The sequence below is a fragment of the Ambystoma mexicanum genome, chromosome 11, assembly GCF_040938575.1.
Source record: "Ambystoma mexicanum isolate Mex_15411 chromosome 11, UKY_AmexF1_1, whole genome shotgun sequence".
Lineage (NCBI taxonomy): Eukaryota > Metazoa > Chordata > Amphibia > Caudata > Ambystomatidae > Ambystoma > Ambystoma mexicanum.
In genome coordinates, this window is record NC_090934.1 from 164,548,988 (window position 1) to 164,570,937 (window position 21,950).

Genomic DNA, 21,950 nt, shown 5'->3' on the forward strand with positions numbered 1-21,950 from the left:
CTCACTCAGGTATTACCACAAGGTCTGATGTAGCGGAATTCCACTTTGCTAAAGTCACCAAAGACCAGGTCCTCAATACAATAGTATCCTTAAACCCTCTAATTGCAGAGGCAGCAGTTTTCCTGCAAAAATATTCAGACTGCGCCACCACACTAGAATCCATCATTACCGAATTTGTCAACAAGTCCTTCAATTCTAGCGTAATACCAGCATCCATTAAAGTAGCATGGGGCACTCCCCTTCTCAAAAAACCATCATTAGACCCAGCAATCCCCACAAACTACAGGCACATCACAACAGTGCCATTTCTCCTTAAAATCATTGCCAAAATAGCTAATACCCAAGTTCAAACTCGCCTAGAACAGAACCATTTGCTAAGAGATAGACAATCAGGATTCCGTCCCAATCACAGCACTGAGACTGCCTTTTTGGATTAAAAAAACTAGATGGACTCTATCAGGGACTCTGGTAAATTGTGCCTCTTATTTCTGCTAGACCTCTCTGTGGCCTTCGATTTAGTCGACCATGACAAACTATGCCAAACCCTAACCACCAACTTTCACTTCTCCAAGAAAGCCACTACCTGTATAAAATCTTTCCTCTCCGCCCGCACCTCCAGAGTCACCTTAGTGGAAGATCTCATCCCCGTAAATGCCCTCTGGGAGTACTGCAAGGTGCCTGCCTTTCCCCTACGCTTTACAACACCTACACAAAATTACTCTTTGCGGCACTCGATGCGATGGGAGTAATCTATACAAACTTTGCCAATGACAAACAAATACTTATACCCATCACAGGCAACCTTGAACGGGACACGGTTTGTATCAACAAAATCTACTCCCTCATCCAAAATTGGAAGGCTAACAATAGCCTCTGCCTCAACGGCAAAAAAACAGATTCTCATAGTCGGCTCCCCAGCCAGACTCGGTAAACTCCACCCCGACTACACATCCATAATGATAGATGGCACCCCCATCACTATATCCCATAAAGTCAAAACCCTAGGAGTTCACCTTGATTCCAGCCTCACTATGAATAACCACATCAGCGATCTCGCCTCCTCCTCGGCATATACAGCCAAACTCATCACACTAATCAGGCCTCTCCTCTCTGTGGAAAACTGCTTGACACTCGCCAGAGCTCTTATTCTAACAAAGATAGACTACTTCAACGTTCTACTGCTAGGTACTTCAAAAAGAAATATAAACAAACTGCAACTCCTCCAAAACAAAGCCCTTAGAGCAGCTCGGGGCATCAACAGAAGAGAAAGTTTTTCTCAACACAGACAAGAGGCTCACTGGCTCCCTGGACAAGCGAGAATTCTCCACAAAACTCTCACCATCACCCATAAATGCATCTCTGACAATGCCCTTATCTATCTCAGTCGAAGCATTTCTCGCAAAAATATGACCAGAACACTTAGATCCAACGCCAATAGACTCCTCTACATCCCACGCTTCACAACATCCAGAGCAGGTAATGCTAGCTTCCCGATAGCAGCCCGTCGCATTTGGAACTCACTACCTACCCACCTTGGCAACGAAACTTCCTTCCCAAAATTCAAGAATCAACTAAAAACCTGGTTGTTTAACAAATACTAATAGTGCAAAAGCAGCACAGCGTGTCTCCTCTATCTTGAATACGGCCTAATCCGCATGTTCCCTGCGCTGCACTTTGTGGAACCTAATTGTCCTCTTTTCACCGATGTAACTGCCTAAGTTTTACAAGATTGATGCAAGTCGCTAAAGAAGACTAAGATGTATGTAACTGCCTAAGATTCCCAAGATATATGTAACTGTTTAAGATGCCTACGATGTATGTAACCTACGCCGTGATACCGAAGGGTTTGGGCATGAAATCAAATGCAATAAATAAAAAATAAAGGGAGCTGCAGGAGCCTTTTGAGAGAGTTGCATGAGCCAATACAAGGTGTCACGAAAGACTGTTTGAACATTTCATATTAAACTGGAGATTAGAAGAGCGCAAGAACCACCTGCCAGGAAAAGGGAGACATTCTCCATGCCTTATTCTTTTTGGTTCAACTTAGTCGTCGGGTCAGTAAGTATTAGTTTTGGATGGTGGAATCTCACTTTTTGGACATTACAAGATGACTGACAAGCACCTTGATTAGTAAAATAGGAAGGGAATACCCCATAGCGATAGGGATAGTCAAGTTTTCCCACTATCATTTAATAAAGTCATTTAAAAGATGTCCTCCGAGAGTCTGTGTCCTTCTGATCCGTTACAGTACCTGTGCTGATACATGCTGGGCTCATGGTGGTTTCTGCAAACAACGCTCACAAACCTGTTTCTGTCAGACATATGTGTTGCACTAAGACTCACATGCGGTTTGCGGAACGCTGAAGTTGGGTGAGCGCAAGCTGCTTATTGGGCTCAGCTTCACTTATCCAGCGTCATGTTGCACTCATTGAACCACCATGAAGGTCTTAAGGTCTAACAAGGATCTACATACAAGTCTAAGCTAGAGATGGGATGGGGATATGGCAGTTTGTATCATGGAGTTGTTTTGCAAGGCTATGACAGCATTGCATTTCTTGAATGTTAGCTTTGGATGTGTAAAACTCATTACTGGTTCTTTCTCCTCACTTTTGCTTTTCACCGCCTGATGAGGATAATGTTTTCAGTTAGTCCAATAAAAGGTTTCAAAACCTGGTTTATTACCTAAACACTAGTCTGTTAGTGAGCCCAGAAAAATTGATAATTAGTTAAATGGGATGGTGAGCCTATTCAAGCAATCCACACAATTGCTCCACATAATATGATCACTTTAGAACTTAGGTTTATGAGCCCAGTTGAGTTGGGTCCGAAAGGTAGAAATTCTCACCTTGCAGTTAGAATTGAGTGGTATAGAGAATAAAATATCAATCCTTGGTCAGAATGATTATGGAACCGATTTTGAGTTTACGTTCAAAATGTGTCATGATTCAAAATCACACACAGCATTGGCAACCAGTTGAATATTCATTTCGGAGACTAGGCAAGTTCACTGCAAATGAGGATACATTTAAGATTTTTGTAGTAGGGATTAGAAAATGATATCCGGAGGATTTAAAAGAAGCACGGAAATAATTATACTCTCCTAATTTATTACTTGAGGTATCAAATATACTTGTAAAGAATATTTTGCACACTTTTATGGACCGCCCCAGTTCCTATCCAGCTATCTGAATTTGGTCCAGAAAGCAAATATTAGACTTCTAACAAAACTGTGGCTGGGCAATTGCCTGTCGCTTGCCTCAAGAAATGGTGCCCATTTTCTTCTGACCTTTGCCCAGCATGTAAAATTACATCAGATCTCTTGACCGCTTTCTGTTTTTTTGTCCCGTGCTTACTGACATCCGTAGGAAATATTTAATACCCTGGATAAGGAACAGTTGGACTGCAACTACAGCATCTCTGCACTTATGTGTAGATCCTTAACGTCTTAATGTTGTATTCCCGCGGTATGGAATAGCCATACGCTTGGCACAGTAGAGAATAATGGGCAAAAGTACAGGGTTGATTTCTATTTGATGTGTAGTATTTTTTACATTCACTTTTTAGATTATGGCAATGTTTTCATGTGCTATTTTACATATTTACTGATTGAATGTGTTTTAATTGTAGGATATTTCTGCATCTTGTATATCTTTTCAATTTTCAGTATGCTCAGTCTAAACAAAGTTTTAACTGACTGATTATAAAGCTAACATTTTATATTAGTACCCAGCGACTGGGGGTGGGGCAGCCTCCCAGCCAATAAGGAGGCTCGGAACTGGGTCACTGGGTCCTTAACATACAGGGAAAGACCCCACTCTGAGCCTCCCCCAGACTCCCCTCTCGATGCACACATGCTGGTTCTTGACTGAGATGTGCACCAGAAGTAGTAAGACATTTCATATGTTTTATCTGCTCACTGTAATGGAAAATGTGTATTGTTCTCCTTGAAGGTGACTCCATGGTTTAGCCATGATTGGTGCCTCCAGATGAGCATAATCAGCCCCTCTAGATGGTGCCAGGCCAGCCCCTCTATCCACAGTGCTCCGGAAGACTCTCCTCTTTATATGCATGTCCCATCATGGCTGAGGCTTATGACACATGATAAACGGCTTGATGTGCACTCTCTGTATTGCACTAGCAATATGAGTAGACCTTTTGACATGCACTCCGTCTTGACGCACATGCCCTCCTCTTGAATGCCCTACTTGATGCCCAAAGGCTCCTCTTCACCGATACTGTTCCCACAAAGTCAGTCAACTGCATGCAGTCCCTAGTTTTTGGGAAGGACCTAAAAACCCCAATATTTATGTTTGTTTTCCACTGAGCTCACTCCTGACAATGTTTATCAGACATTCCTGTGTACAAACAGCTCAGAACTGCAGTGAATTGATGTAGAATTGCTCTTAATTTCACTGTCCATCTGTTGACGTAACTTAAAATGCTCATTTGTATCCTTAGAGGCGACTGTGTTGCCTGTGACTGGCACCTCTTCTATCTGTCGTTCCACTTTCTAGCCTCTGTCCCCCTTCAGAACCCCATCCTGCATTGGTGCTTTGATGCAGCTTTCATACAATCTAAATAAATCTGTTTGTAGGATGAATATTAACCATAGATTTAGGGTGTTTAGACTATATTCCCAAAACTAGATAAACTGACGTTTCTTTTTAAAGTATTCTACAGTAGTCCTATTTCCGTTGCGAATGTTTCTGGCAGGTTTCTACAGTAGCCCTATGTACAAGGGACAGTGTTTGTGTTGGACTACCACAGAAGTCCCTATATTTCTAAATGTGTCACAGAGAGTCGGCCACAGTAATCTTTATCCCATGTCTATGGTTCCTGCTACTTTTTCATGTTAGTCGTTTCACTTTGGCTCTAACCATTAGTAGCTTATTATGTAAAATCTTGTACTACTACATCCTGTCCCCTTTGCTTCATACTTTTGAGCATCCGTCCTTGAAGAAGGGATAGGAGCACTTTTTGCACAGCACAAAAGGACAGTTTCCCGTTAAAAATGTTGTATTGCATGGGAGGCACAGCATGGCTAGCGCTGCTGACTCCATCTACCAGTGACGCCCATCAGTCTTTTTTCCTCGTCAATTGTACTGGATGCTTTGCATATCGTGCGCAGACTTTTGACTGCGTAACTGTTTCACTCCATTTCATCATTTTAGCATTCTGGCAACACCAAATTGCCTGCAGTGTTTGGGCCCCAACCACAGGTGGCTGGTTTACTCCTCTTGTCTCATTTTGCTCTCGACTTGGTGGAGAGAGGGTTTCTGTGCATCACCTCCAGGGCATGTGAAGGAGTTCATCTCATCACAGACGTTGAGATATCGGGTAAATTAGGCAAGCGGGAGGGAAACAAATCCTGCAGCGGTTAGCCATTGCATCACTGTTGCCCAATGCATCACTGTTGCCTGCTCAGAGACTAGGTCGGCCTCTACTGGTTTAATTACTGAGCTTACCCGGGAACATTTACTAGAGCAGCCACCAATGCTTCGCAGGCTTCTACCGGTGGGAACACCAAGGACCATAGTAGGTCTAGTACCGGGTCTTCCAGACCCGAAGTGATGCCTTGCATCAAAAGTCTACTGGGCCCAAATGGCCCACGGTTGCTCGACCTTCCAGAGCCAGCTTCGAGGGCTTTGCTGATTTGACTGGGTTTCGCACTGATAACCCATGAGGGTCTCAAAGGAAAAAGAGCTTTGTATTGAACAGGACTCTGTATCCCCTTCTTGCCTCTCAAAATAGGTTCCAAAAACCACTCCACCTGTGAAACAAGTTCAGTCTTCTCTGAGTGTGATGCCATTATAGGGACCACATCAGCCTTCCCTTAAAATGGCCTCCAAAACACAGGACAGACACAATGATTCCTCAACTATGGTGTCCCATGCAGCGGAGTAGGTTTCAGAGATTTCACAGCTGAATCTGTGCATTCCACAGCATCTACTCATATCACGCTTCCTCTCACAGTTAGCAAAGGGGATTTTAGAGGGTGCAATGGTCGCCAATGTCAACTTGCTCGACAGCTTATCCCATTCCTTCTTTGTCCTTCAGATTCGAGGCCCCTCCTCCTGTCAAACAACTGACTTGATATCCTGCCCTTTCTTCATCCAGGACGCTGTTGGCTTCATCCTCTTGGACTCAGACAGCCTGTGTGCCATTGACCTCATTTTTTAAAGAATGTCAAAGAATTATGCATTCCGATCCAATGAAAGGATACTTTAAAGATTTGATAAGTGAGGTTATCCATCAGACGCACAGATTCAGTTTGCATCATCAGGACACCTTATAACTTTACTGTTGGTCCCTACATCTTTGGGCTCATCAAGCACCGCCCCAAAAGAAGCTGCCTTAGAGCCGATTCATCCAGCATAGCCCGCTCCTGACATTCCGCAAGCATCAGTTCCTTTACCTCACAATACCATTAAGGATGCAGTCTCAGAGAGACACAGATGATGGCGACGATGATGCGAGTGAGCAATAGGCTTCTTTGTTAGCAAACGTCTTTCACAACAGGATGGTAGGGGTTCAAGTGTTCCTTGGATTTCTGGTTTCAGAGAAATCCGATGCAGAACCAGGAGTTCTGGCAGGTCCGGGTTTCCTTTACAAAAGGATGTTCTGGAAGAGACCAAGTCACTCTTGAAGATTCCTCATTCTGTCACCTCTTCTAGTAAGAGGATTGAGACACATTACAGTGAGTGATACTCTGAGTCTGTCATCAAAACCACAGCCGCAATTGTCAGTAGTCACTTCTGTGGCCATGTTTTTGAAATCTGCTCAGTTGGCTTTGTTTAGCACTACTCCACTCTCTAAAGAGGATAAGATTTTGGATATGTATGGCTAAAAGGCTTCCAATTAACAAGCCCTTTGTTTGCGCCAGGCAACTTCCGATGCTCTTCTGGCAGCTGCAATCGCTGTTTGTGGTTTGAGATTGCCGATTTCCAACAGTACTTGCCAAAAGAAAAGATTGCAGCTTTTAAGTCGGGGCTTATTAAGGCTAAACTTATTGCTCAGGATTTGAGACAGTCTGCAGCGCATCACATAAATACGGCTGCTAGAGCCATTAGTGTTGGGGTAGACCTTAAGCAAACGGCCTGGACTAGGACTACCAACTTTTAATAAGGATGTTCAGGGCAAGATCCTCGACTTAACTTTTGAAGGAAACGAGGTGTTCCACTCATCAACTGACGATTAACTGAACAAGAAGAATTTTATGATTACTGACAGATCTCTTACGTGTTGGCCAAAGGCCCCCAGAAGCCTTTTCCAACTTCCATGCAACCCGACTCCAATTTTAAAAGTAAACGTTTCAAATGGTTTCATGGCTACCACGAGTGATTGGGCAGGCAGCCTGACAGGTGCCTTAGCTCTCAGATAAGAAAGCAGCAGAGAACATCAAATGGAGGAGTCTTCTTTTCCTCCTCAACATATGGTGCAGATACCAAAACACAGTGATTTATTTGCCTGGATCCACTCTTCCTCGGTAGGAGGCAGCATTTCAAACTTTACTCTGAGCTGACATATCTCAGAGTATTCATGGACCCTTTTGGTAGTCATCAAAGGTTAGCATTTATCCAATCCCTTTGTCACTGCTTCAGCTCTGCCGTTGGTTCATTTGGGGTCGGCCATTCTCTTTGTGGAGATTGCCAACCTTTTGGAGATCAAGGAAAAGAAAAAGGGCACAGCTTCTTCTCTCTAGTCACTGTACCCAAGAAAAACCAGGCAGGCCTGTAGACGGTATTGGATCTCTCGTTCCTAAACCTTTCGCTCTCCCTGGAAAATGTCAAGATGATAACACCAGTTGATTTTCAGAATGCCCTGAACCGAGGAGATTGGTTGTAAGCTCGGGATCTGAAGGACGAATATCTACATGATCCCATCTACACTGCGCATAAACGATTTCTCAGATTTTCCCTAGGCTAAAGACATTTTCAGTGCGTAGTCCTCCCTTTCAGTCTCAATGCCGCTCCCAAAGTACTTACAAAGTTTATGGCTCCCTTAGGTTTACAAAGCAGCTCACCTCAGAATAAAGGGATTCCACACTTGCCTCTACTTAGACGATTAGCTCGTCAGAGTGGAAACATGTCGGGGGGGTGGGGGTGACAGCAGCTCTGGCTACATTTGCTTTTCAGCCTGGGTCTGTCAACCACAAGAAGTCTTGTCTAGTCCCAACTCAGGATATCGCCTACGTAAGCTGGAGGTGGGACTCGAATATAGACAAAAGTGTTCCTTGCTTAACAAAGGGTACAGGACATAAAGCAGTTTGTTTCACACTTTCTAGAGCAGAGGAGCACCTCAGTGTGGTGGTTCCAACACCTTTTGGGTCTTATGGCAGCATAAATCATGGCACATCCCTTGGCTCACCTCAAAATGAGATGGCTTCAGTTACATTTTGCAGTTTCCTGGGACAAGGACAAAGCACCTCATTCAGAAAATATTCCCTTTACTTTGGAACTGAAGCCAGCCCTGCCCTGGTGGGAAACTATTCAAATCTTCAAGGGGTTCCCTTTCAGGAACACCCACCTCTTCATACCATAACGTCAGACTCGTCTCTAACAGGTTGGGGACCCACCTTGGGTCAGTTCCAAACTATTGTCCGCAAGGATCGCCAATGGCATATAAATGTGCTGGAGCTCTTGGCAATTTTTAAGTTGCTGAAGTCCTTCCTTCCTTTGATTCAGGAATCTAATAAACACTGACAGTGTGACAATAATGGTTTATATAAACAAGCAGGGAGGAACAAGATCTCCCCCGCTATGTCGTCTGGCTTTACAGATTTGGGAATGGCAGTGCTGAATCATATATCTGCCCAGGCAGTAAATTTTCCTGGAACTCTCAACACGAGAGTGGCCATGTCTTTCACAGTGGAACCACAAATGGGGCCTAAAATATTGTTGTTCAGCAGATTTTTCTGAGGTGGGGCAAATCCAGGTAGATTTTTTGCAACATCAAGGAATCGCAAATGTGCATGCTTTGCAGCTCCCCTGGAACAAGATCATGCTCAAGCAATCCCAGAATCCTCTTTATCCATCTCTGGATAACATGTTGTCCTTTTTGTTTTACTTTGCCTCTACAGGCATCAACATCAATTCTTGTTGTACATACTTATCAGTGGTTGGAGCTTATGTCAGTTCTCCAAACCTTAACATTTCTACGTCAAACCCTATTATCTAAAGACATTTTGCCAGTCTTCTTCGGCTTTACCCTCCAGTGGCTAAACCCCACCCTTTCTGGGATCTAAATGTAGTTTTGTCTGCAATATCTCATAAGCCGTTCGAGCCCATGTCTATGGCGGACATAAACTTGCTGTCATTCAAGACAGTTTTTTTTAGTAGCTGTCACTTCTCCTAGAAGCATTAGCGAAATTCAGGCACTTTCTTCATCGAACCATAGATGGTTTTTCACAGGGATAAGGGGAACCCATCCCAAATTTATACCTAAGGTTGTTTGTCAAGAAATCCTCCTGCCCACATGTTTCCCCTCCCTGCAAACAGAGCGTTTTGCATTCGCTGGACGTTCGGTGTGCACTTCAGTTCTACATAGATTGCTCTAAACTATACAGAGTCGGAAAGCTTATTTGTGTCTTGGTGGTCAACTGGCTGCCGTTCGAACTTCAAAGGCTACCATAGCATGATGGAAGAAGCTCAGAACTTTGGTTTCAATACTGTTTCTTTGGTTACTGACATGCCTACACATTGTTTAGCTTTAGTTGTGAGGGCAAGTATAGGTTTTGGACACAGACTTTTAAGTTGAATTTACTCACTCAGACTATCCTTAGTTTATTTGGGTAGGGAAATCCCACCTTAGTATAGGGCAAGTTATGCTTTACACCATCGTGACATTTGAGTTAATACAGATCTTTTGTTTGAACTTTGAATCTGTGGTCTGTGTTTTGCTTCATGATGCCTTCACATTTCCCAGGTTTTTCTAGCTCAAAACCATACGTATCTCCCCAACCCCCCTTTTAGTACTGAGATGAGTAAGAGGGAAGGATTAGCAAGGATGAGTGGGCATTGTAAACCTCTGCCATGTTCTGTTCATTAGAAATCATTGAGAAAGACAGGGACATTTCAAAACCACAGGGGTGAACCAAATGAGAGATACAGAGAGAGACACACACTGGAGAGGCAACAGATGGCTGCTGACACTGTGGAGGAGACCGAAGGCAAGCAGACTGCAGGGGGAACTGCAAAGGCCAACAGGCACAGTGGTGTGCAGAAGAGCCAGATCGAGAGAAGTTTGCTGCTTTACAACTGCAGGCAGCCAGACCTGTCAAGGACAGAAGAGGGCAAAGTGAGAATCGAACAACTCACCAGACGCACGACCAGGCAAAGGACCGGTAGTGCAGATCCTGGAGAAACACAAGGTACATTGAAGACGCTGTTCACAACCGGTAAGCCCAGGGAAAGTGACTGGGTTACTGATGCGCTTCTGAACTATTGCCATGTGCCATATAATATGTAAGAGAGCATTACCGATACCAACATTGTTAAAGAAACAAGCCTAGGTAAAGGCAGAAACATTATTACTGAAGCAAACACTGTTAAAGGAGCAAGCCTAAGTGAAGGCAGAGACATTTTTACCGAAACATTGTTGAATTAAAGAGCCTAAGTAAAGGCAATACAGCGAATATTGTTGAAAGAGCCTAAACAAAGGCAATGAAATCCTTGCAAATGCGGACAGTGTTAAAAGCAAAAGCCTAAATGAAGGCAGTGATAGTAAGAAAGGGTCACTGACCAAATATTGGAGAATTGTAACAAGCTGGATAAAAGAGAAACTTTGGAAAAGCACTTGCAGGTTAGTGAACCAGGCAACCAGTGAGTCTGGGACTTGCAACCAAGTTAGAAAGTGACGATACCCTGGCAGGCGAGTAAACCAGGGGTAAGGAAGACAAAGGTTTAAAGGGAAGGTCATTACCCCTTTTCAGGAAACAAGAAACCATACCCTGGTAGGAGAGTATAGCAGGGAAGAAAGAAGGATTGGTTAAAGCCCAGGGGTTAGAACCGCCTTAGTGTGAAAGTATCAGAAAAGGGAAGACGCATGCTCCTTTAAGGATCCGAGATACAAAGCAAAATGTTACACAGAAAGGGAAAAGCCTTATCCTGTTAAAGTACCAAGAGAGGAAATCAAACCAAGGAACCCTGGCAGGAAAATAAACCAGGGGTAGAAAGAAGCTGAAGTTGCGGGATACCGGGGGTGTGGGGAGGCCATACCCCTTGCAAGAGGCACAGCACGAAAAAGGCAAGAAAGTGACAGCGTGGCTAGAAAAGAAACATCAAGGAGAGAAGCATCTTCTTGGGAAACATTGGAACATTATTGGGTGCATCAGAAGCACCAAGCGGATTGAGAGAAACCAGAAGAATCATAGGGTATGGGAGAACCCAAAGCCAAGTGCAATTCCTGGTATGACTCTGACCTTGCTACACTTAAACGTAAGTGTAGGGTGGCTGAGAGGAAATGGAGGACTTCCTGTTCATCCTCTGACAAACTGGCCTGTCACCTGATACAAAGGCAATACCGACTCTCTGTCCTCACCATGAAGGGAGTCCACATTCAAACTTTTGTCTCTGCGACATCTAACAGCTCGGCCGAACTCTTTACAATCTGCAAGGACCTGGCCAACCCTGCTGCAGTCTCTACCCCTCCTGTTGCCTCCCAGGCTCTTTGCAATGCCCTTGCCTCTCACTTCATTTAAAAAACCCAGGACATCCTGTCCACCCTCTCCACCCACACCTCTTCTCTCCCCTCCCCATCTGTGCTTGCTGACCCTCCTTTAGCCACCCCCCACCATCTTTCTCGTCCTTTCCTTGTTTCTCCCCTGACGAGGTCGCTAGACATGTCCGATCTATGAAAGTCTTGTCAAAACAGGTTCATCCCTGTTCCTCTAAAACCATCAATAACCACATTGACACCCTTGCTCCGGCCCTTGCTGATTCTTGCAACCACTCCTTTGCCTCGGGATCCTTCCCCTCCCCTCTGAAGCACTCCTTTGTGCATCCTCTTCTCAAGAAACCCACAGCTGATCCTTCTTGTCCAGCTAACTATCGCCCAATTTCCATTAATCCCTTTCTTGGCAAACTCCTGGAAAAGTTGGCCATCTCTCAGCTTAACCTTCATTCCAATTCTGTTGGCTGTCTCCATGACCACCAGTCTGGCTTCAGAGCTGCCAGAAGCACGGAAACTGCTCTCCTGAACATCCGTGAAGATCTCCTCTCCAACCTTGACTCTAACATTCCCTCTGTCCTCATCCTCCTCGATCTCTCTTCTGCCTTCGACACGGTCAACCATACCATCCTACTCCACCGTCTCCATGAAAACCTGGGTATCACTGATCAGGCTCTGGCCTGGCTGACCTCTTTCCTCTCAGATCGACCCTCCCAGGTCCAACTTGGGTCCTTCCTTTCATCTATCATCCTCTCTACCTATGGTGTTCCCCAGGGGTCTAACCTTTCGCCCTGGCTTTTCAACCAATACCTAGCAACTCTCACCCACTGCATTGCCACTTTCTGCTCAAATTTCCAGTGCTTCGCTGACAACACTCAACTCATTTTCAGGCTGCCCTCTGCCACCTCCTCTCCCTCCATCATCTCTGATTGTCTAACTGCCATTCAAGATTGGTGTGCCACCAATGATCTTTGTCTGAATGCCAGCAAGACGGAGATCATCCTCATCGGCACACCTTCACCATCCTTTCCCCTCACTCTCTGGCCGGGCTCCCTTGGCCCTCCTACCCCCACCTGCGAGGCTAAGAACCTCGGGGTCATCTTTAACTCCACCCTTTCCTTCTCCGCCCACATCTATGAGGTCTCTTAAAAAGTCAAATTTCAGACTGCACCTCCTCAGAGGTACTCTGCCTTTCCTCTCCTTCCCTCAGAAGCTCATGGTATCCCAAGCTCTGGTTCTCTCTTTGTTGGACTATTGTAACAGCTTCTTTCTAAATCTACCTGCCTCTGCTCTCCGCCCTCTGCAGCAAATCCAGAACAGGACTGCGAGACTTGTCCTTGGCCTCAAGCCCTGGGATCGTATCTCTCCAGCTCTGAAATCTCTCCATTGGCTCCCAGTGGATTGAAGGATTACATTCAAAACACTCTGCATTGTCCACAAGGCTGTCTGGGGCCTGGGTCCAAAATACCTTCAGCTATCCCTCCGCAAATACCTTCCCTCTCAAGCTCTTCGCTCCTCTACCTCCAACTCCCTCAGGGTCAGTCGTTTTTCAAAGAAACAAGATGGTGGTAGATCTGTCTTCGGCTGGGGCCTCCCTCTGGACTGGAACAGCCTCCCTTCCACTCTAAAACTTGAGGAGAACAATCTCCGGTTCCGGAAGCACCTCAAGACCTTCCTCTTTTCTTCTGCCTTCACTCCCCCTCTCCTCTGCTGATCTGTTCTCTCTTGACACTGTGCACCTGGCCACCCTCTGTCCTCTGGGCCCAGGTACCTGCTCACACTGCTACCCTCCCGCACTGCCTCCGGGCCACCCCTTGCACTGGGGTCTGTATCTGTACCCATACAGCCCCCGCCTTTTTCTTCCTGCACTTATCAGACCTACCCTGTCTGCTGCCTTAAACCTAGCACTTGCAAATTACTGGCTGCACTAAAACAGTTTGTTGCCTTTATTATTTATTTCTGGTTATTTATCTGTTTCTCCTCTGCTTCGCACTTTCCACTTCTCCCCCTTTCCATGCACTTTTCCCTCCCCCTCTCCCATACACTTGCGCGTACTCAATGTCAATGGGCCTAGTAAGATCGCTGTTTTGTTCTCCCCTGTTCCCCTCCCTTGCCTTGTCGCGCTCTGATAAACTTGTGTACGAGCACGATTGAAATAAAATATCAATAACCCTTGTTTTTCCTGGTGGAACAATATTTGCTTTTCTTGAATTTTAAGAATAAACTATACTTCTATAGCTGTGAGCAATCCATGTTTGCACCTTTTGTTTAGTTTAGCATGTAAGGGTCAGTTTAGAGTTTTGGGCACAGGACGGAGGATGCTTTATTTGTTAGTCATCCTGACACAGACATTCATTAGCTTTATTGAGGAAGGGAACCGCCACATAGACATGAGGATAGGTAGGATTTCCCCATCTCCTCTTTTTATTTTGGCAATAAAAGTGTATGACCAAAAACGTAACCTAACACTGTGTCTGACTATTACACTTGACTCCTTACAGTACTTTCCTTGGTCTTGCTGCATTGCTCTGGGAGGGATGCAGTAAAGCTGTCACTTGCACCCCCCCTCCAGGGCACCCTGATCCCACTGGGGGGAACAACCCAATGTGCTCTAAATTACAAAAACAAACTCTTACCTGCAAACCTGTAGAAACCTTCATAGACTTTGCTCTTTTTACTCCTCAGCCCCTGGTCACTTAGCCCCTGCTGCTCCCCTTGACTCTTTGTAACTCATTTAGTATAGGGTTGGACTTTTGGAGAGTGGTTAAGAAAAGGTTAACTAAAGTTGCAAGAGAAGTTTGCTTATTAGTATCAGTAGTGTTCTCTAAATTTTGTGTTGCTTTACATTTTTTATTTAAAGTGTGTTACCTTTTATTCTGCTGTGATATTACTGTGTGGATAGTACTTACATGACTTATTTTCTAAAAAGCCTTTGTGTGTATATAAAATAAATAACTATGTATATATATATATTTCTGAGGCTTGTGGAATCTGCTTTGATCACATGCTGTGCATAGGCCGACATCTAGTGGAAGCTGCGGAGTATTGCAGTTTGTTTTTCGAAACTCGAAAAGGGGCGTCGAACTAGGGCGTGCCAGTAATACTATCCCTAGGGTGACATCCCATGTACCCATGATCTCTCACTCGTGTAGGACCCTCAGATTGTTTTTTTCCACCATACTAGTCGGACGCATGTTGCAGGGTTCTCTTGGCATTTGCCAATTTTACCTAAATATTGTTAAAAACATTCTCCGTTATCTTCCATCCTACGCCGAAGATCTACGTCAGCGAAGATTGAGGGAAGCAGCCGTCGAAAACTACACGACGGGCCTTGGGCCTTGGAATGCCTCTGGCCTCGGCCCTGTACAAGTAGGGAGAGTGGGAGGTGGTCATAACTTTCCCACATTTATTTCCTACATAAACACAGCCCGCTGACAAATTTACACATATGGAGAGTACTCCTTTCAAATTCTGCCCTAAGTGTAACAGGAAGTTTCCCTAGGTAGATAAGCACAATACGTGCAATCTGTGTCTCCCACGAGACCATCCCGAGGCTAAGTGTCGAGCTTGTAAGCTCTTCAACCCAAAGACACTTAAGGACCACTCGACGAAGCTCTGGGCCCACTATGCCAGGCAGCTAGATGCCATGGATGTCGAAGGGTCGTTCAGCGATGGCAGCAATGCCGCCGTATCGGATTGCGAGGGCAGAGGGGTGACTTCAGACACCCACACGCAAGCCCCTGACCTCAGAGGACTGGCCAGCGGTCCAGTTATGGGGACAACACCCGGCGGCAGGAGTGCAACCCACAGCACTTCCTCTATACACATCAGCCCCAGCCGTGACTCGACACGCGTGTCGAGCGATCGCAACTGAAGGCCCCCGAGAGAGCGGTCCAATGATTCTGTGTCCTCTGGGTGTTCCTGTTCACGATCGCCACATGACAAAGACCAACCGTCTGCGGTTGGAAAAGGTGCCGTACTCCCAATACTTCCAGAGGCTCGATCGTCAGAAGACGATTCCGACCTCTATGCTCCCAAGTCAAACCGCGTAGCGTCTACTCCCAAGATTCGGCATCCTCCTTCTACTACCTCCGAATCTCGACGCAAAGCGTCGAAACCCTCAAAAACCCCTAAAACCTCTGGAAAACATTCCTCTAGTCAAGGGAAAGGGGATAAACAACACAAGAAACCTTCAGCACACCATAAAGAAAAACAGAAGGCTCCTAAAGTGATAGTAAAGTCCAAGGTCCCTGACACTACTCCTAAGAGTACAATTATCCCTCCCACTCCTCATCATATGGACATGGATGAGGGGCCAGAACAGGAGAGGTTTATTCCCACTTCCAAGGAATGTAACTCAGCTGACACTGATAGGGTGATGAGAAGGATGTCTTTTTTTTCAGACTTCAATGAGAAAGACCCTAACTATTTCCATAGCTATGCCAACACACCAGCTACCTCTGCCTCAGCAGTTCGGGTTGGACTGCCCCTTTTGGGGTGGGGACAAGTCTGATTTGCATATGGTCTTTCCCCTTCTGTAATGGCTTGGCAGGTGAAGAACGATGGTCTGGAGGGTTGCCCAGAGCAACGCCAGTGGTTAAGATTAATTCCAAACCTTCCAGCCATCACTTCTTTGTTTTAGCTTTATCAGCCTACACCACTTCCTATAACAAGGTGTCATGGTGGAAAGTGCCAGTTGTGAAAGCATTTATGGAAGGGGTAAAGAGACTCCACCCTCCAATTTATAACCCACCACCAGGTTGGATCCTTAATGTGGTACTTGCTCAGTTCATGGGACCCCCTTTGAGCCCATGCACAAATCTAATCTCAAACACTTGACTTATAAAACTGCCTTCTTACTTGCCATCACATCCATAAGAAGGGTCCGTGAAATTCAAGCTTGTCAGTGCAGGATCCTTTCTTTACTGTTCATAAGGATAAACTGGTTTTACACACTCACCCTAGGTTTTCACCTAAGTTCATTTCCAAATTCCATGTTAACCAGTCCATTGAGCTACTGGCCTTCTTCCAAGTACCCAAGAGCTCTGCTGAGGTGAAACTCCACACACTAGATGTGAGGGGAGCGGTCCTCTACTACGTAGACAAGACCAGACTGCTAAGAAAGACAGATCAACTGTTGGTCTCCATAGCTCTAGGCAGAGAAGGAGATCACGTCTCAAAGAATGCCATCTCTAGATGGATAGTCATATGTATGCAACTGTGCTATTCCCTCTCAGATAAAACACTGCCTTTTACGCCAAGGGCCCACTCTACAAGACATACTGGAGCCACTCTGGCTTTCAATGCAAATGTACCCCTTGACAGCATTTGCAAAACAGCTACATGGAGCTCTATTGACACCTTTACTCTGCACTACAGCATTGACACTCATTCCAAGACAGATACTGAAGTGGGACAAGTGGTTCTAAGACATTTATTTTCTCATGACCCTTCTCACATCCCACCTCCTTCTTCTAACACTGCTCGCTAATCTATGCACAGCATGTGATCTAAGCAGATTCCACAAGCCTCAGAAGGGATACCTTACTCACCGTAATTGTATTTCTGATGCTTGTATCTGCTTAGATTCACATGCGCTAGCCCTTCCTCCCCTCGGAGAGAAGGCGCATGAATGCTTGTAGACTTATCTTTCTTATCTGCTTGGATACTCTGTACTCACGCTACTCCTCATGCTACCTCATGTCTGAAAAAATACAATCTGAGGGTCCTACATGCGTGAGGGATCATGCGTACATGGGATGTCACACTAGGGATAGTTTTACTGGCACGCCCTAGTTCGACACCCCTTTTCGAGTTTTGAAAAACAAACTGTAATACCCTGCAGCTTCTACTAGATGTCGGCCTATGCACAGCATGTGAATCTAAGCAGATACAAGCATCAGAAATACGATTACAGTGAGTAATGTATCCCATATATATAACTGCTAGTATGTCAGTGTTTCCTTGAACAAATTGTATGCTCCAATTACTGTGTGCCTCACAACAACCCTTACCCCTCCCAGACTAAGTCTGGCTGCTCAGCCATTGCTACCAAACCTTTGGGTAGTTCAGGCTAAAATTAAGGGATTACAACCCTGTTACCTAAGGTGGGCTTTTCCCAGTTCTGTCACAGACAAAACTGGTACCTTTCCAAACAAGCAATCTTTAAGGTTTAATTGGCAGCCTATTTGCAGCTGTGGTCATAGGGAGAGTAGCTACTCTTCTGGGGGATGGTTTTCCCGTTAAGATACAAGTAGCCAGATTGTAATTGTAATAATATAGTGTAGTGCCTTATACCGGGTTCCTCCCATTTAAACAACTGTAATAATTGCCATTGTTACCCAATTTAATGTTACTCAGTTCATCAACCTCAGTAGAAGAAAGGGGTGAGTCGGTCGGACCAGTATTCGAACTTGCGAAGTTCGGTATTGTCAGTGGCTAGCAATTGAATTGCGTGCCACCCACCATCATTTGCCTTTTACAATGATGATAAATCCTCAGCATTTGATTAGATGAGTGTTTTGTGAAGGGACGCTGACATTGTCACTAAATAAATGATGCAATGAGTGTAACTTTATTTTTTTCAACAAGATATTTTATTAGGTTTTAGAACATAGTAAATATCAGACACATCAGCATTTGTACATAGAAATAAGACACAGCAGATTATCAGTATGGATATCCTCAGACAGTTCCAAAACTGTGGGGGGGGGGGAGGAGGCCGCATGTCAAGGGGGAGGTGGGGCGGGACCACTGCGTAGTGGTAATTCACAGCCGTGCGGGTCAGTCCAACCAGCTGGTTAGTGGGGGCCTACGCGTGAGACCGTGGAAACGTTCCGTGTGGTCCATGAAAGGAGCTCAAACATTTTGGAAAAGGTTTAGGTTGCCCAAGCGAAGTGCTGTAACCTTTTCCGCTGCTACGATATCCCAGCACTTGGACCACCACAGTGGTATGGAGGGGCCTTCAGGGTGTTTCCAGAGTACATGAGCAAGCCATGTAGCCCGATAATGGCAGGTCCCCGTCCCCAGTGTCCCCCAGCCGGACGATCCCGGGGTCCCAAGGGATAGAGAGGCCTGTAATCGAGTGGATGTAGTTCAGCACGCCTCTCCAGTACCTTGTTGCTTTTGGGAAATCCCACAAGAGGTGGAACAGTGATCCCTCTGAGGGGCATCCTCTCCAGCAGTTCGGTGAGGGGGAAGAGCCAGATTTATGTAGTTGCACCCTGGTGATATATCTGTAGCACACCTTATACCCTCCCTCTCTATTGGTGATGCACTGGGTGCTGTTGTGCAGCCTTGACCATATTTTATTCCACGTTGACGGGTCCATATTACATCCTATGTCCTTTTCCCAGTTTTTCATATATTTCTCCTTGCGCTCTGGATTTGACTTTTCCAGGAGCCGGTACAGAGTAGAGACTTTCCCTCTTGGGGGGAGGGGGATGGAGAAGAGGGGGCTGCAGTCCGCGTGAGCTCTAAGGGTTTTAGATTCCTGGAGCCCCGTTCTTTGATGGTCCGCTGAGAGATCCAGTGGCGGATCTGTGAATCGTGAAACTTTTCCCCTTCAGAGATCTTGAATTTTACCTTGCAGTTTTCAAACATAAGGGGATGGCCTCTCTCAAGGAAATCGGAAATCTTCTGAAGGCCTCCGGCCTTCCAGGCGGAGAAGCTGCGATAGCAGTCCAGGCGAGAATCCAGGGTTATCCCATATTGGTGTCATCGGGCCCAACGATCCTGGAGCTCCCCATTTCCTGGCTGCTGCCTTCCAGCTCTCTACTGTATTGTGCATTGTCGAAAGCGGGTTTAGGTTGGGGTGGGCTTTCCAGGTTTGCATGTGCTGAAGGTCAGATAGTGGTGACTTGCACCATGCTTCCTCTATCTGTAGCCAGCACATCCGGTCTGTGGTTCGGGACCAAGTGAAGGCGTGCAACAGTTGGGCCGTGTGCCTATATCTCGATACAAATGGGACTCCCAGGCCCCCCATGTAGCGGCTGCGGGTCATGATTTTCTTCGCAATGCGAGGCCTCTGACCCCTCCAGATAAACTTCATTATCTCCCGCTGCTGGGAGTTGAGGTTGCTCTCTGGGATGTGAGTCGGGAGCGCTAGGCATTGGTCGATTAGCCTGGGGATCAAGTTCATTTTTATCGCTGCTACACGGCCCAGCCAGGAGATCTCTTGGTAGTTCCGACGGCCCAGGTCCAATTGTAGGTCCTTGAATAGTTGCAGGAAGTTACATTGGTAGACCTGGCTGCTGGTTTTGGGAATGCAAACCCCTAGCTATCTAATTGTGGAATCAGCCCATGGGATGGGAAGTCTCGGAGTGAGGAGATCCTTCTGTTGCTTCGTCAGGTTGATTGGTAGGGCAGAGGACTTGTCGTAGTTCACCTTGAAACCGGAGACAGAGCCAAAGGCTTCAAGCTCCTCCAGCAGGGGCTGTAGGGAGGTGGCTGGGGGAGTGATGATTAAGAGAACATCGTCCGCATAGAGTGCGACCTTATATTCTGTCCCCCCTACTGTGAGCCCTCTGATGTTCGGATTTTGCTGGACCCTTTCTGCGAACAGCTCCATGGTCAAGGCTAACACCAGGGGAGACAGCGGACAGCCCTGGGGCGTGCCCCTGGTTATGGGGATGACCTCAGACCTGATGCCGTTGACCCGGAGATGAGTGGTTGGTGTCTTGTAGTTCGCCATGGTCCATTTTACAAAGTTGTGGCCTAATCCCCTATGTGTAAGCGTGCCCTGGATATAGTCCCATGATGAGTGTAACTTTTTGCATCAAGAAGTCGGCAATTTACTTTTGAGTATACACAATGATTGTATGTCAGCAGTGTAAAGAGCAGAGTTTTAAATCAGACCTGTAAGAGTGGTCCATGAAATGAACACTGACCCTTAAAAATTGTATTGTCGTGGACAAGGAAAGGGTGGGTGATAAACTGAGGGTGGGAGCTGTGTTTTTCTCATCCATTGGTATTCTAGGTGTAGCTATGACTCAACTCAATGTATTTATCACCCATTAGGAGCAGTATTTTACATGGACTTCCAGGATGCAGACGCTCTTCATATATGCTTATTTGCGCTTGGGTAAGTAGAACATCTTGTTTACAACTTTTTAATAGTTGAGCAAAAAAGCCTTCAAAGAATACAGGGGCAGGCAGCAAGATGTATCTATGTTACACTTGCACTAGTTTCTCTACCCTGAATTCCTTTGGGATTCTGGATCAAATTCAAGCTGCTCTGAACCATAATCAAGATCTACTGGGTCAAAGGCCCTGTTAGTCCAGTCTCCCAGTACGTTTCCACCAGAAACCGAGGATAACTCACTCGACTGAGCCAATGAACATGTAATTCAGCTATGCCCTCCCAGAACTGCCTCAAATGTGGTCCCTGCATCCTAAAAACATACAGAGCAAGCGCCAGCTGTGTGCTCAATGAAGGTACCATCCTTTTAAGATTGATTACAGCTTGCTTTGAAAAGGTTAGCTACACTTTTCATCTCGCTTTCCCAGTAACCCTCACTTCCCCAACTCCACTTCTAAAAATGTTTTTAGGTAATTTAATCATATATGTGTAAGGAATATTTCACGCGGACCCTCACTCCCTAACAAGCATTTTGGTACATGTTAGAGAGAGATATAACTTTTATGCTACACCCCCTTTCCTAGTGAGACCCCCAGCACTTTTTGCTGGATTTCTGAACCTTTTTCTTTAATCCTGAATGAGTGGAGCCTTTTTCCACTCATTCATTCTTATGGGATCTGTCTTTTGGAACTCTTTCCTTTGTATTTTAATGTCGTATGGAATCTATTTTTTCTCTTCAAGGCATCTGTATTTTACAATTGCATCACACAGCTCCTTATGGGCAGTGCAGTGTTGCTGGAGACCCTTTGAGATTCATTTCTATATCCTAGAGTAACTACATTTCATAAGATCCTTGGTATCTCTCACAAAACGTTATAGTCTGAGAGATTGGCACACACCACCGTATGTGGAGTGCCAAAGGAATACTTAGTACCCCCATCTCTCTGCTCCCGTGACTTTTATGTCACATTGACAAACTCCTAGTTATGGTTGGTGGCAGTGGCCGTGTCCTACTAACTATTTCGTGATTTTTCTACTGCAGGCTATGTCCGTAGCCCCGGTGGTGCACAATATTTTTTCACCATTACTAGTATGATTGTTATTTGTCAGCCCATTTTCTTCCATTCTGGGAGGGGGAGGCCTGTGCGTGTGTGTTTTTCCTTTTGCGGGAACCCGTATTGCGCCTAGAGTGTCTGGGCAGGCA

At 45.6% G+C, this 21,950-nt stretch overlaps 1 protein-coding gene across 5 annotated transcripts in view; it reads left to right on the plus strand.

Moving 5' to 3' along the window:
* Window positions 1-21,950, plus strand: part of NIPAL3 (NIPA like domain containing 3) — a 429,324-nt gene that overhangs the window by 353,443 nt on the left and 53,931 nt on the right. For all 5 annotated transcript variants that reach the window (XM_069622701.1, XM_069622704.1, XM_069622703.1 and 2 more), the window contains one exon: window positions 20,686-20,749. In XM_069622701.1, the coding sequence (XP_069478802.1) occupies window positions 20,686-20,749 (64 nt within the window). The remainder of the gene's footprint in view (window positions 1-20,685; window positions 20,750-21,950) is intronic.